Here is a 16,934-nt window from a genome sequence, read left to right as displayed (position 1 = left end):
CATGAAATACAGGCTGTCAGTTTCAGTCTGACAGCAGGGTGTGAATGAAAATCCCCACTTTATGGTGGTCATCCATAACATGGCTGGGGCATGAACAGTCTCTCGAGGGTCGGATTGAACTGAAATGTACCCTCTTCATTCCATTTGGCCCTAAACTAAAATCGTACTTTACTTTTATTATCTGATTTCATATGCCAGTAAAGATTGGCAGGAATGCAGTGACAGTGGGTAAACATCTACATATAATCAAGTAAAGACCTCCATCAAAGCATTTTGATTGCATTGAGATCTACAACCACCAACAATTTACCCAGCAGCATTGGTTCCAGTAATGAGAGTATTCCCCTGTTGTGTACTAAACCGTGGTTTACGTGTCTGGTGCAGGGCAGATGATAACAAGACTCTAAATTATTCACTGTATGTGAGTGTGTTATTTACAAATTAATAATTGATCTTTCATTTTTGTTAGCCAGACCAACAGTATTTTCCAATTATTTCACAGTAGGAGCCATTCAATTAAAATCATAATAATCACTGATTTTTAATGTCACGCTCACTATCTAAATCACAAATAAAATGATAAAAACGGGTGTTTATTGACCTAAAAGCTAATCTTATCTGAGACTCACGATGCTTTCATGCTTATGCAATAAAAGCACAATTGATACAGTCATGTGAAAACGATAAGAAGAAAAGTGAAATGGTTGGATGAACTCACTGACTGGGTTATGATCTTGACTAAAGACAAGATTAGTGTTGCTAAAAAAAGCCAACTGAGAAAACTTTTTGGAAACAGTACATGACTTCAGAAACCTTCTTCTTGGCCCAGTCATGTGCTTATCACCCTCCCCGGTGGCTATAGGAAGGGCCCCGGGTCAGCTTCAGTCTGCATGCTCATTTCATGGCTGCTATGTCTGGGCAAACCACAGAAGAGCTCCTAACTGGAAACAAGAGAAACAAACTAGAAATAGATGAAAGAGTGTGGGAAAGCCACTGAGTTGAGAGGAAATTACATTCCTTTCTTTTTTTTGTGGAACATAAAACATTCTTTTGTTTGAGTGTGTTGTGCAATTAATTTGTTGCTCAATTAATGGTTACCTTTTGGATCACATACTGGATAGTAACAAACATGGAGCCAGAACCTATAAACCAGCATTACAGGGACAACACGTCAACTCCAACCGGCATTGGGTTTTAACGTATTTTGAATTAGATTACGCTTTATTGTTTTTTGTGTCCACCTCCAGTGTAGAGTAACACACTCACACTCACATTGGCTTTTGATTATATAGATTTCTGGTTCAGGAATGTGTGTCATAAGACAGTCATGCATTACAACCAGACTTGACCTACATTACTTTACCCTGACCTAACCAGATCTTTTGATGTTCAGATGTTTGACTGGTAACCATGACTGTGCAAATGCGTTTGTTGAAATGTTTCACTGGCACTGCAGAAAAAGTCACCAACGTCTTTGCGATACGACCTGCCACCATGGGTATCGTTAGCAAATTCCATTACAAAAAAGTCAATATATAGAATGTTGAAACATTTCACTGCAAACCAAAAATGGCAACCTCGTAGAATTGCTAGTGAAGAAGTCTGAGGATCACTTAAATCTATTCGTGTCATCCTCTGGGGACCACAAATATGTGTACAGAATTGAATAGTTATCCATCAAATGTTGAGATGTTTTAGTCTGTACTTAAATGGTAGACCAACCACCATGCCACTGACATGACAACATAAGTGAGAAGCAACAATTCAAAAAGACCACAAAGGAGAGGTGATGACATAGACAATACCAGAAAAAAAGACTGAGTGGACAAGACGACAAGAGTCAGCTAGCTGCTTAAGCTTCATTAGCTCCTGTTACATGTCTCGTTATTCGAAGCCATAACTCCATTAACTGCTGCGGTTACAAAGCCACATGCTTAGAAGTGATTCACTAAAGCCCACTGTGGAGAAATGGCAGAGAAGATGAAGGTGTTGTCTATTGGCTTTAGGCCCAAAGGATACAGCTATAGTGTGCACTTCTTTAAGGACTATGAGATAATAGAGCAATGGCGTGCTTGTAGTTTTATCTGCAATGATTGGGACTGGTCACGATACCATGTTCAGCACCAGTAAATGGGCTATGACTAATATGCTATGACACTGTTTCATGTAACGATGTATAGGGACTTGCTTTGAAAAAAACAAACTTTAATCTGTTCACATTATATCCATGAGCGGATATGTTATGAACACGTGATATAATAGGCACTTAGTTTTACCATTCCTGCTACTGTGGCTTTGTAAAATATATATGTGATGTATAGTTATTTAAACTGTATATGGGTTATTTTTTTAAATATGATGCCTGAATGCCCATTCAGCAGTATTACGTGCATTAACTGTCACTGAAACCATGCTAACCTGTGTTCAGGCAGCTTAGGTGAGCTGTTTTTACAGCAGTCCAATGATACAGTGAAAGCTCTCCTGCCAGATGGCTCGGGGGGAGGGCTTCAACCAGGGAGCACTTTAATCAATCTGATTAAGGGGAAATGCTGCCTGTATTTTTAGCCACTCCATGGCAGGCCAGTAGCCATTCATTGAATTTTGTTTCATTAGCTCTCATGTTTATCTCCTGGACGGGTGGGTTTATAAACAGGGGTGAACCAAAGTAGGAGCTAAAATAAGGAATCCATTAGCTATTTTAGCTAATAACGTTCTTTAGTAAATGTTCTTATGAATAACTGAATAGTCACTCTGTAATTCCAATAATAAAGGCTTCATTTATGGCCTGACTCTGCTGCCGAAACAAATTACAATTGATCTTGAAAAAAGGGTTATTTGTTGTTTCTAGGGCTGCAGCCTCTCTCGCTAGCCGGATGTTGTTAAATTCCAAGAAAAAACATGGTCTTAAAATGAAAATCCCTAAAGACCTGATTCCTCAGAGAGAGGGAAATTCCGACAAATTCCTTCCAAGCTAAAAACAGTCAAAATATTATCCATATAATTCAATTATTAAATATAACTCCATATTATCAAAATATGGAAAACAATTTGGTCCCAGTGGAAATATATAATGTTATTTTTTAAACAAAACAGTGATTCACAAGTGTTTATTTGAACTTAAACAAAAACAAAAAATTTGAATGATAGACTAAAGTAAGACAGCACTTAGATCTAGCTTAAACTAAGAGAGCTGTCCTTGCAAATGGCCAAATTATCGAAATCTCCAGCTGGCTCCTAAAACTGTGCTCTGTGACCAGCTGTCAACAGTTTACTCATTTGCTGGCATGACTGATTATTTTAGGTGATGTAATGCGATGATGTGCATGTCACTCTCAGGACAACCATCCCAGATAGATGCAATAAGGCTCAGTTAGGCAGCAAAGCACAGCAATGTGTAATAATGGTAAACATGAAAGAGAGAAGGACATGTATTGCTGGAATTGATAGCTAGAGACAGATAAATCATCATTAGTAGCCTCCTAGCAGAGCATAATTCAGTTTAAGATATGATGCTAAAAAATGCACTACTACGTATGCTGTACTACTCGCATCAAAAGTGACTATTGTTGATGGTATTCTACATCTCTCATCATCCGTTATCCCCCTCCCTCATTTTCTCTTTACCTAAGACTAAATGTGCATGATGTCAGTAAGTGGTTTACAGTATACTGTAGTATGCTTCACGACCCTCATATTTACCCACCAAGGCTGTGTAAACATACACATGTCCTCTCTTTGTCAGATTAAGTAAGCCCTCAATCAGCTCTGAGACCTTTGCTTTGCTATGACTCAGAGTAGAGTCCCAGCTGGTGTCCTTTCTGATTAATGTATTTAATAATTTAATGTTACAAAAGCTAAAGTAATAATGTACTGTAAAAAGTTGTACTTATAAGGGTTTTTGTGTGTGAAAGTGTCTGGGGATTCAGGTGCATGCATGCCCCTGGGAACATGAACTTCTCTATCGCAGATGTGTTTTCTCTAATGTGGGACAGTGTGGAGGTGCCTGGAATAATCCTGTCCATATGAGACAAAGTTTCCTGGAAAGCTTGAGCGTTTGCATTATTTTCCCAGCATTACTCAACCCAAGTAATTATTATTATTGCTTTATTGTTATGGAAGAAAGAGAAACAGAGAAATGGTATCTTAATCAGAACTGAGTACATCACGTTCTCATATCACCTCTGTTCTGAAATTGGGAGCATGTGTGTTATATTTTTGGCGTTACCAAGTGTCATTAGCATTACATGATTGAAGGTTAATTGTTTTGAGTTGTGGCCACGTGTACATTTTCAGAAATTCACTGTATTTTATGCCTGCATAAGTAGTGTTGGTATACGATCTCTAGTCAACCATGTAATGAGAGGATGACAATTAACTAGGAAAAATGCCTATAGTTAAGTATAATAGAAAACTAATGGTCTTGCACTGTTCAATTTACCCACAAATGTCTTTTATTTTTTTTAAGATTTCTTTGGATGCCTTAATTCAAGTACACATGGTCCAGGGCCTGATTTGAACCCAGGTCCTCCCCCAGTACATGGGCTGTCTACCAACTGAGCTATACGATGGCCCTACCCACACGTGTCCGAAGAGGTTTTCCTGTCCTTTCCTGACCCGTAAAAACACAATCTCATAGATTTATGAGATTTAATTGACAGCAATATCATAAGGGTTTGCCGGGGCCAGTTCTTTACATTGACGTCTGCGTGTGTGTCCATGTGTTCCAAGTATTATGGCCTCTGTGACCCTTATAGACCTGGACTCATTCCAAATGATGGATATCAAAGGACATCAACAATGATTGGAGTCCATTCTGAAAAAGCCCCTACTTCATCATCTTGTTGTGCAATTGAAAACAGTCGGGCTCAATATCATAATGGCTTTTGGCTTACCAACCTCTCTATCTTGTGTGTGTCTCTTTATCCCTCCCCTTTGACTTGAAGATGATGTTATTCACTTTTTCTGTTGATGAGAATTCCTCTTTTGTTTTGGTTTTGTTTCTTTCTGCACAAGTTGGCATCACAGTATTCTGTTCTCCTTCTTCTTAATATTCAAACCACCACACTCTGCCAGTTGACCCTTTAAAAGCAGCATCCCCATCTTTAGCAGAACCTTGAGTGTCATTGAAAGAGACAGGTAGTTGAGAGAATGCAACACAGCATGGCATGCAATAGCCCATGCAGCCAGGAAACAGGCATATAAAGTAGCATCATGATTCACAACTGACCAGGGCAGTGAGCGTCAAGTTAAGCCCTGAGGACTCCAGTCCATCTCTGAAGACTTGAACAAAATGGAAAAATCCTATTTATAGTCTGACTCGTGCCTAAAAATGTCAGGATACAAATGATTTTTACCGACACCGCCGGAAGCAGAGCAACCGAGGTAAATGGAAATGATCAAATTGGAAAAGAAATGAATTGGAGAAAAACGTGTACTCGAACACAAAAGGTTACTTTCATTTTGTACTTCAATCAGAAAAGTAAGAATAATGAAAACTATTCAAGTCAATATGCCAGCTAAGGTGTAAGAGGAGCTGATATGAGTGTGTATTGGTGTATGAGTACATGAATGACTGGGTAGTGATTTGATGGTTGCTACCCTGAGAGCCATACGTTTTGTGTTTCAATAGAAAATGCAATTACTGAAAGTGATCCTTTCATATGGTTTATAGCCAGGGATTGCCATTTATAAAACGTGCTGTACCTGTGTGCACTGATTTATGAGTCTATGTGTGTGGGGAAATAGAACATGGAGGCATTTACTTCTTATAACTAAGAATCAATGCCCTTCCGTCACTATACAAAGCAGGTCCTCTTCAACAGAGTCATTTTGTATGTTTTATGTTACCTGAAAGCCACAATATTTTCTACATGTTTGGAAAGTGAGGAATGAGCGACAGATATTTATTTGGTTGCAATCTGCAATTTCATCGCTTGATGCCCATACATCCTACACACTGGACCTTTTAAACTTTTTAAGAGGTCCTCTCAGAATCCAAATTAGGATGGATGAGTTTTGTAAATTATATAAAAGATTAATACGATCTGTCATTTATCGAAAGTGCATTGCTGGGATCATGACCAAAAAGTAAATGGGGCCATTAAGTGAGTAGAGATTTAATCTGGACATCAGTGAGCTCAAACACAGATTCTGAATGTCGTGGACAGTCAGCCGAGGGGTATTTATGTCCTTTTTAAGTGAAAAGATGTGCCAACTCGAACTACACTGCTGCTTGTTAAATATTTATTATCTTGTATTTCCCAGCACGGGTGTATTGATTTGTACTCTTTTAGGAGTGCCATAGTGCCATTGGGCACGTAATCATTTCGTCAGCATATCAAATTCTGCCTGAAGTGGATACTAGCCATTATCTAATTTCACTAATGCTGGCGTTTTTGTTACCCAGACGCCTGTGCAGCTTTACAGTTCAAGGTGACATGTAAACTAATGAATGTGCAAAAATACAAGTCTGAGATGAAACATGCATATAATGACACTAACTTCAAAAGCTGGCACATACACACACATTGCATCACCTCTGAAACTGTACTTACATCTGTTACTCACTTTTCTATTTTATAGCACTTACTGCGCTCACTTGCGCGCACACACATACACACACACACACACACACACACATACACATACACATACACACACATAAACACGTTGCTTTACCTTGAGGGCTCATTCATTCTTTTACATTCATACTTTCTAGTGTAATCCTCCTGTACTTTGTGCGCTCATGCTTTACTTTTTTGAAGGGTTAGGCTACTTCTTCTCTGCTTCTCTGACAGTACAAGCCTAATTGCCTGACGTCTCTTCCTCCACCCCTCTTCCTCCTCTGCCTCTTCCTCCTCTGCCTCTTCCTCCTCTGCCTCTTCCTCCTCTGCCTCTTCCTCTCTCTCTCTCTCTCTCTCTCTCTCTCTCTCTCTCTCTCTCTCTCTCTCTCTCTCTCTCTCTCTCTCTCTCTCTCTCTCTCTCTCAGAAGTGTGACTGCCTGCTCAGCCTGGAAGTATATTCAGCAGACCAGAAGCGCCGTGTGTGTCAGTGCCTGAAGGACAACATTGACAAGCAGCTCCAGCTTCACAGGAGGGAGGCTTCCTTTCAACATTTTGATGAGGTATGCCACATGAACACACACATCTAGGAACATTTCCAATTTTATTTGAGGACAAAGATAAATAACTAAACATATGAACACATGGAAATGCGTATATATGTGCATTCCCCCATCATTGATACCTTCTGAGCATCACACTCGCTTTCCTGCAGCTCATATTACCACCGTTGTGATTGTCCACTTAGCTCTCACATTTCTTTTGCCAAGTTTAATGCTGCCTTTCATCTGGCTGGATTTAAGTGTCAAAGTTTTTCACTGTGATTTTAGGAAGGAAAACCTTCTCTGTTTTGTCTTCTCATTGACATGTTTGTTTTTATGTTCAGCTTCCATCTCACAGTACAAAGCAGTACTAAGCTGGGGTTAAGTAAGGGCAGCAGTTTGTAAATAAATGTTTTTGAGCTATTTTCACCAGGATGGAGATGAGAGATAAGCATGACAGGTCATTTCTAATGCCCATTCCCAGGAGCTTTACTTGCTCTTTCTCAGTTCCATTAATGTAGAAAAACCAGAAATAAACTCATTGGTTTTGCTGATGATAGCAATAGGTTGTTCTCTGACCACCACTCTGCAAGATTGTTAATTTCCTTTGTATATATAATCTCATCTATCTTTGTAATGTGGCTGAACATGGTAGTGACAACCGCAACCTTCAAAACAGAGTTCTCTTCATGTCCAGGGGTTGTTGTTGGTGTACAGCATGAACAGGAGGGGGCTGAGCACACAGCCCTGGGGGACTCCGTGTTCAACACTTGAGTCGAGGTGGAAAAGACCACTGATCTGAACTGCCTTGGGTCCAGCATATACAGATTGTAGCACCATCTGCGTTGAAGTTTAGTCATGCGTCAGTCCACCTGACGAACCTTTAAGCCATTTTCTTTTTGGTCTTTTGCAACCCCTGATGGCAATATCTGGCTGTGTAGCTGCTAATGGCTCTAGACAGACATATTTATTTAATCTTTTTAGCTGAAAACAGCTGCCTGTTGCAACCAAAAACACAATTTTGTTTATTTGAATCCAACCATATGCAGAATGTGAAGTTTTATAAAGCTTTTCTAAAACCAATCTAAATCACTGTTGGATTAAGTCAGTACACCCCTACTTGAAATGTAACACAGTAGTGGTGCATGGTGCTGTTGGGATTCACTGTAACTGATCTGTAAGTGCTCTGTGGGCTCACTCGAGTGCCCTTGTTAAGTGGCTGGCTGCTGCAGAGCGGTGAATGAGATTCTTGTGGGGCATTTGGTCATTCAAGCATTCCTACAACTGAGCAGGACAATCTTTTCAAAAATATTTGTATTGTCCTGTCAAGGAAATGCCTTTTTGGTGACATTTCTGGTGCTGGCGATTTTCAATCTGACAAACTTTGAACAAAATAGAATGTGGAAAAAGGGTAGTATTATAGTTTAAGATGCAAAGCTGTAATATAGAATATCTGTATTTAATGTATAGATTTTAGCAGTGACGTGACGTCCTACATTTCAAAGCAGTGCAACCCAGTTAATTTTGCTGAAAGGTTAAAAGGGATGAATAGCTTTGAGTTGAGATGTCACACATGTTGCTCATTAGGGGTTTGTTTCATCAGCACATGAAAGAGAGTAAGAGTGAGAGACTAGTCAACAGTCTACAGTATAATGCCTCTCTTTCTACATGAACGCCTATTCATTTGTGTTCATGTTTATGTGTGTGTATTTTTGACATATGGTTTACCCAAAAAGATTCAAGTGTAAACGACCCAGAACTTGGCCTGTAGTTGAATATTCTCCAACATTTTAAGGGTGAATTGTGCCAAAGAAATCAACATATTTAAACATTCATACAAACAAGAGACATAAGTTATACCACAGCGGCTTTGTACAAATTGCTTTCCTTGCCTGTTTCCTCCCTTGAGCTGTGTGAATAAGGTGCGACGGGCTGACCGAATTATCACATTCACACACATTGCTGTGGTCAATACATTCAATAACTAAACAGCTTGGAAAGCATGCTCTGTCATGAAAGTCAATTCCATTTACTTGGACTGTTTTGACAGAACCGCTAAATTGATCGGTATAGACATGGTAAAATAAACTGCCATGATTGATTGCTTTTCCAATTTTCATTAGTTTTTAACAAGTTCAATCATTCATGAAGGATATACCATTGCCTCGTGTTTCAAAGGCTTTGTAGCTAATTATGCTTATCAAAGCGTTACCTGTTTTCTCTCTCCCATAGGAGGAGGGACCTGCCTACCTGCTCTGAAACAACATTTTTGCCTGATAAAAAACAAACACATCCTATATATCGTTAAGCTAGCTACCACAGTTCAAAACGAATAGTCAGTTGCAGTTTTATACGATAACCCAAGTTTTATTTTATTCAAAATAAACACCTTAAAATGCCTGCGTAGGATGGACAATCGATTCAGACACTGATAGTGCTATCGCAAATAAATGTTACATTCAAGTGTGCATTGCATGCTTGTCCTGCCCTGTGGAGATATTCCTGTACACTTTCTTTGTGCAGTCATTAGAACCTTTTACTGTGAACTCTTATTAAAGGGAAATCTGAACCCCTGAAGGCAAAATAATACATGTTTAATCATAACATTTTACATCTTGACAAATTAGTTCACTTTTGATTGCATTTCTCCAGAATACCTTTGAGGCAAATAGTTTGTATTCAGTCAACTGTGTTTAATTATATGTAAATCAGCAGGAGATATGAGGAAGATGCCTTTGTAGTAGCTTATCTGATGAATGGGAGCTTAAAAAATGGTGTTTTGTGTAATTTAGTTAGGAAGTTTCTTTTATGTAATTTTATATCTGGGTCAATCTTTTTTTAGAGATTGTAAATGCATCGGATATATACATTTAAAAAGAGAGTGAATATCAAAATGACAACAAACACGATTAATAGTCTGACATAATGCCTTAAATAATTATTAAAATGTGTGCTTTGATTTAACCTCTCTTCACAGTCACTAGTTTATAAAATGTAAATAGTTCAAAGTTCAAAACATTTCGGAGAATGTTCCAATAATTGGACATGGAGTCATATTCCTTTGGTGGTGCTAAAATAACGTAATGTGTGCCCCATTGTTACTGCTAAGCCTCCACCAGAACATACTCCCTTGTGTTACAAACTGCATTTGTCCTCTCATGCACAACATCCAGTAAATCCAAACTTAGCTGAAGCATGCACTTTACTCGAGAGTAATGTTCAGAATCCACTCCAAAGGGAAACAAACATCTTACAGAGCCACGTTGCTTCTTTCATTCATGTTTTTCTAACAAATGGGGTCACTCCGTCACAGTGTGCCTCGGTGCCTCCACTCTGTGATCACTTTAAATGCTTCCCTTTGGAGACAAAAATTGGATATGAGCCCTTTTCACTCGAAGATTCTTCAAGTCGGGCAAAAAGTTGCCATTTTGTCGTTTGTATGGAGCTTAATTTAAAGTCGGTAGATGTTGAAGAGAGTATTTGAGGAAAATGTTTATGATGATTAACTCCAATTTGAATAACTGATGCTGACTCCGGTTGTTTTGCTCTGTCAGACCCCCAGCGGGACCAAAATAACGACAGAATAATCTGACATGAAGCTGTAGATGCCACAAAATATATATGGCAGAAAAGTGGTGCATAACTTGGCCAGGATTCTGCCAAGGGGATGTAAGAGTCATAACAAGGATATTACAAGGTCGGGTGTTATAACTGAGGATGACCCTGGACATAGACCTTCATAAAGACGCAGAGGCAGCTGTCGTACAATGAGACTTTGTAAATTATGTAAATAAAATCATAAAATCTAAAACAAAATATATTTTCAATCTTCTCAGTCAATTTGCATGCCATGCTGATTTAAACGTTGATCAGAATATTAGCTTTGCCTTACATTTATTTTTATTTTAGTAATTTTAGTTGATTTCAGTAACACATAATACCTCCAAATTAATTCAGATTAAGGTGTTATAACTCTGTGTTCTTCTCCAGATTACGTGTTAATAACTTGACTTTTTTTTTTACAGTATTATATAAACTGCAGCATTGCTCTAATAAACTGATTACAGTGAAAACATTTAATTTAATATTTATTTATTTGACATCACATTTCACACTGGGACATCACATGCTTTACAGAGGTGGTTCAGAGTGTGGGGCAAACTAATGTGATTCTACATTTAATGTTTTCATTTAAAGTAAAAGCCGCACATTTGAAAACATTTTTAATGGTCATGGGATCTTTAAAACATTTTTTGTGGCATCCTAAATCAGCAAACCAATGCAGTCTACAAACTCATGATTTATAACAAGTCTTTAAACCCTTTTTATTTGTTTTTTTTACTCGTGTACAGAAACACTTAACACTTAACCTTGTGGTGTGGTACCCCACAGCCATTATAAGCCTGTGAGCTCTTTCCTTAGAAAGCTTCCGGTGCAGTCTTGTCTGGGCAGCATTAGCCACTAAGCTGCTGGAAAAATACATGTGTTCAGCTGCAGACACACACATGCCCTCAAATGAGAATTAAGGCAGGACTGGCCATTTTGAAAATGACAGCTGCACTTCATCACACTCAGTAAGCATTTGATGAGCAATGCTGGCACTCCTTCTCCGAGCCAGAAGACAAAATCAAACTATCTGCAGTTAAAGTTGCATAAATCATATACATGGGGGTGAAAAAAGATGGCTGCTGCAGCTGCTAATGAACGACGTGCGTATGTTGAGGTTGTTGAGGTTTCGAGGCAGCTTGTTCTGTTTCCCTTTCTCTTGCTTACTTTCACATTTGATGAGAACATGTTTAAGAGGCTGAAGTGGTTATAATACAGGATTTATGTTGGAGGAAGCGAGTGACGGCAATATAACAACAAGGACCCTCTATCAGTCCCTCTCTGTCTTACGTAAGTGCTGAAAGTGGTAGGGCTCTCTTCTCCCCTGTCTTCTCTACCCATCTCCTCCACCGCGGGCTAAACTCGATCAATGAACAAGAAGCTCTGGACCAATAGGAAGTCTCAGTGAATATGCATCTTTGGAGCAGAACATCTCACTACGAGCGCACACTGAATCTCAAGCAGCAACACAAAATAACAAAGCCAATTGCTCCCCCTCAGAATTCATCAGTAAACTGAATAATTCATTTCCCCCCCATTTTGTCTCTAAAATTGTTGAAGTGCCACACACCAGCAGGGTCTTGACACATGTCAACTTGGCAGAATGTGCTCCTATCCAACTTTGTTTTCGAAGCGTTGCATGTCAAGTCTTCAGAATAGCTGCAGGTTTAACACATTTGCTCCCCTGATAGGCTCATTCCGGCTAATGTACCTTGACTGCTTCTTCAGTCTGTGTGACGCATTCTGTGCGTGCTACAAGCGCCAATTGACGTCTGAGACACCCCGTGGGTCTCTGTTATCTTTGCTTTTGTCATCGACATCACCACTGTTTGTCAATGGTCAAAGGTCCCTTGAGAATGTTTTCCCATACATGGTCTCTAACTGGGTGAGTGAACATGTGTATTTACAATACAATGTATCAGGCGTTCCCTCAGAGAAGGAATTCATTGTATATAAATCCAACAAAATAAGCAGAGTAGATATTATGAAAAATAATAAAAAGTTGTTTTAACTATACGTCAAGTCTAAATAGACACAGTATCATAAAGTAGTTCTGTAGTATACAAGTACACTGAAGGAATACTTTGAAGTACACTTCTATCAACTAAACAATGGGCCAATTTAGTCAGAATATGTGTTAAAGGGGACGTGTCATGCATATTCTGTTTGATATTTTGAGCAAAACACATCATAGACATGTTTTTTTATATATTTGTATATATCTGAGACCCATAATATATGCCTAAAAGTAGTGTAATAGGAGACCTTTAAACTAGTCTGATTACAAGAATACAGATAGTATTAGCCCAAGTGTACTTCACTGAGATATACTTAAAGGTGTATACTATGGTGTGTATACTATACAATGAGCTTAGGGTGAGAGGTTGTTTGCAGACTAATAGAGGAAGCACTTTTGGAGTGAATGTATGATGAAGGAAAGTTTGTTGAGGCAGCAGCAGTTACAGCCGTAGGTTCTTAGTATTAGAGTGTTAAAGAAAGTCACAACAGTAGGGAGTTTGTTGTAAAGGTGAATGTGAGGATAGTAGTGAGCAGTGAGAGACTCGTTCTTGGTACCCTTCTTGCAAGATTACCACTTTGTTTAAATGTACAGTCTGAAACCAAGATAAATAAATGATCTATATATGAGGTCAAATATGAGCAGCATCTGTTATGTCACACGTTGAATAACATTTCTCTCGCTCTCTTTGTTTCTCTGCAACAGACACATGCTTTCCCCTTCATTGTCTCTGATTAGGCACGGATGAATTCCATTTGTCTTCTCTGTACGTCTTCTTCACACACACACACACACACACACACACACACACACACACACACACACACACACACACACACACACACACACACACACACACTACACAAACAGTACTCTGTGTGCTATTTTTGAAATGTGTTGTGTTTCGAACTGTGACATCCACATTTAGAACTGGTTCAAACTGAGCACACATGAGGAGTTATTATAGTGAGGTTATAACTTTTTAACTCCAGTGTATTTTATGAGATGTCTGCCACTTACTGCTACAGTACAACTATCTCAAACTCCCTTTTTTTTTGCTGAAATAAGGTCTTTAGCAAACTACCTGGAAATATGTTTTTTGCCGTTCAATTTTCTTATTCTACTGCACAATAATCTGGATACTGTAGTTGTTGCATCCAGATTATTAGAAGTTGAACAATCAATATCTTTATCATTGTATTGATTTGCTTCTATCTATCCCTATCTCACACACACACACACGCACACACACACGCACGCACGCACGCACGCACGCACGCACGCACGCACGCACCCACGTACGCACACTCTCTCCCTGGATGTTATTCATTGTGGCCTGTAGTGTAGGATTAATTCCCTTCTCTCTCTTCAAACATGAATGATTTCCCTTTGATGGAGTGCTGGTTGGCTTTATTTTAGTTCACCTTTAACTATTCTTAACTGTGTAACATAATGGCACGGGAGCAAGGATAGATATGAGCCCGGCAGATTCATTCCTAATAAGGTACAGCCCATTATAGAATCCATTCACTGTCTAATTGAATTATGCACATTCAATACTCCAACAAATTCCGTTTACTTCGCTGAGCCTGCAATGGAGCAGGGTTAACAGTTTAATTTGCAAGTAACGGGAGTCTATTTGACGTCTTCAATTAGTACAAGTGTTTAATGACAGTAATAAGAACTGTAAAGCATCCTGCCACATATTAACAAGAAGAAGGGGTCAAATGTGGAAAGCAATGGAAACATTGAAATCTAGTTCACCTAAAGTTGATATTCTACTTTCATGATGTCAATCATTACTTTAAGCATCATCTAGAAATGTTTCTTTTTAGAATACCTTTAGTCAGAGACTGTAAGGAAGACAGTGGTATGGGCAGTGTTATCGAAGAGGTTTAAAAATAGCCATTTGGAAAAGCCCAGAATTGATTAGCATATGATTAGATAAGGCGTGATGAATAGCTTTTACATAGTTCCCCTCAGGTCTGATGCAGACACATGGTCATTGTGTGTGTGTCTGTGTGCCTTTTATTAGGTGTGAAAGACGTGGCCCTTACCAACCTGCTCTATGATAGGTCTTGATTCAGTGCTTTGATTTGCAATGGAGTAACTTCTAAAAATAGCATATAGAGAGAAAGAGCGAGAGAAGGACCCCGACTTCTTCGGTCTCCAGAGACTAACTTGCATTTGATCTTTTCATAACCATCTTTCCCTCTATGTTTCTCATACATCACATTTTTATAATTCCTCCTCTCACTCTCACACCTCTGTATCTCCTGATTCCATCTGTCTTCATTTCCCCTCCTTCACCAAATCCCTCTTTCCCCCCCTTTCTTTCTGTCTTTCTCCCCTCTCTCTTTCTCTCCCTCCCTCCCCTCTCTTTTGAAACACACGCGTTATTACCGAGCCAGGGGAGAAGCTGAGACTGCAGCAACAACACAGACACTCTCAGAAACAAAAGGAGGAGAAAAGAAGCACTGACATATCCAGACAAACGGACAGGAAAAAAATCCCATATGGTCACATTGGATTAGCAGACGCTCTCTGTTCACGCTGCACATGTGCTCTGTCAGTGTTTGTGTGGATGAACTGTGCCTGGGACACACACCAACAATAACACATTTTAACTCATACTAGCAAGCACTACGCGTTCAGATGCCTGTGTCTAAGGTAATGTATTGTTGTCTGTTCTTTTTTTACTGGTGTGAAGGTCAAAGTCAGAGCTTTTTCTCCTGGTTTCTATAGTTGAGATTATTCTGTTTGTGTGTTATTACTGTAAATATGGTGTAAATGTCAGTGACACAGAGTTTTACCGCATTCAGGTGGTGTGTGCAAGTAGCTGTATTTGCCTGCTTTGTTTACAACTGTTGTTCTGTGTCAAATTTCTCATTTATATAATCAGATTTTTCACGCTGCGCAGGAAGTTTTTCTTTTTAGATTGGTTGGAGGGTTTTGCTTCTGCATGGATATTTTAACATTTTAAATAATTTGGTACATGATGGCGACAGGTGAATCGTGGCTCATTGGCAGGGAGTAAACAAGGAACTAAACCACTTGACTATCTCTGATTGCCTTATTTTAGACTGTTTATTTATGTATAACAACGTATTATTGGAGGAGCTCTACAGCTGTTTATGTTGACTCAGTACCAGTGTAAACACTTTTGAGTTTCTGTCCTTTTTCCCCTCGCAGTAATTACTATCAAGCTGTTACCTGCTGTTAACGACACTATCTTGTTTTGTGTGGGACATTTACCTCTTGAAGGGGACTGTCATTGACACATAGTCATTGACTCGAGCAGCCGTGTAAAGAGACAGCAGGTGTGTGTGTGTCTCCTGCCTTTCATTGTCAAATGTTCCGAGTCACACTGAGGAGATAAAAGACGTTTCTCCTGAGTCGCTTTGTGAGGCTCTTGAGATAAGTGTGAGAAAGGTTACAGAATAGAGTGAGAGAGATCATTGGGGTTCAATTAGCCTTTCAGATACAGCAGGTATGTTTGTTTGCTAACGAGACACACCACAAATGTGCACTATATTTTACTGAATTTTCACACAGAAAATAGCGTTAGACACAAATTAGGATCGTGGCTAATTAGGATATGTAGGCAAATTATGTCATGATTTAGTTTAGTTGATTTTAACTTTTTAACCTCGTCCAAAGTACATTTTTACAAAAGAATACCAAATTTAGATACAAAGCCAAAGTTATCGTACAGCTATTTGTTTAAAGGCAACATGAAACACTGATGCTTCAGACGTTTGGTTGTCTTATCGGCCTCTTAGCAATTCTTCGAAAAGTAAATGTCTGTATGGAACAAAAGGTAAAGCCATGCTGCTGCAGAAATTGCCATTAGTCTTAAACCAAATTGTACTAACATGTTCCAGCCCTCGTGCAGGCTTCATGATGCTCTTCCCGGTCTCTGCCTCTTTGAAGCATTGTTTGAATACAAATGGTGCATTGTTGTCATCAAGTCAAGGGTATCGGGGTAGGCTATGACTTACTGTAATCAATTTCAGAGTGCCAAGATATCTATAAATAGTCACACAATGAAAATCTACTGTGACCTAGACTAAAACTATAAAAAAATAATGGCACACCACTGACATACTTTAACATACAACGGCCTATAAATGTACATTCTAATGTAGATTGTCTTGCTCGATTGTACTGGGGTTGAATCTATTGGTGAGAGCTTCTACCTTCTAAAAA

General features: G+C 39.0%; 1 protein-coding gene across 7 annotated transcripts in view; it reads left to right on the top strand.

Moving 5' to 3' along the window:
• The window catches only part of rgs3a (regulator of G protein signaling 3a), a 127,603-nt gene that overhangs the window by 69,223 nt on the left and 41,446 nt on the right, over positions 1–16,934 (top strand). For 6 of the 7 annotated variants that reach the window (XM_034122862.1, XM_034122864.1, XM_034122865.1 and 3 more), the window contains one exon: positions 6,989–7,123. In XM_034122862.1, coding sequence (XP_033978753.1) covers positions 6,989–7,123 — 135 coding nt within the window. Of the gene's footprint in view, positions 1–6,988; positions 7,124–15,154; positions 15,396–16,934 lie in introns of those variants that run through there. The other variant, XM_034122868.1, reaches the window with a different exon arrangement.

Source organism: Trematomus bernacchii, unplaced genomic scaffold, assembly GCF_902827165.1.
Source record: "Trematomus bernacchii unplaced genomic scaffold, fTreBer1.1, whole genome shotgun sequence".
Taxonomy (NCBI): Eukaryota; Metazoa; Chordata; class Actinopteri; order Perciformes; family Nototheniidae; genus Trematomus; species Trematomus bernacchii.
Note: the sequence above shows the minus strand (reverse complement) of the source record. Positions and strands in the feature narration are given on the sequence as shown.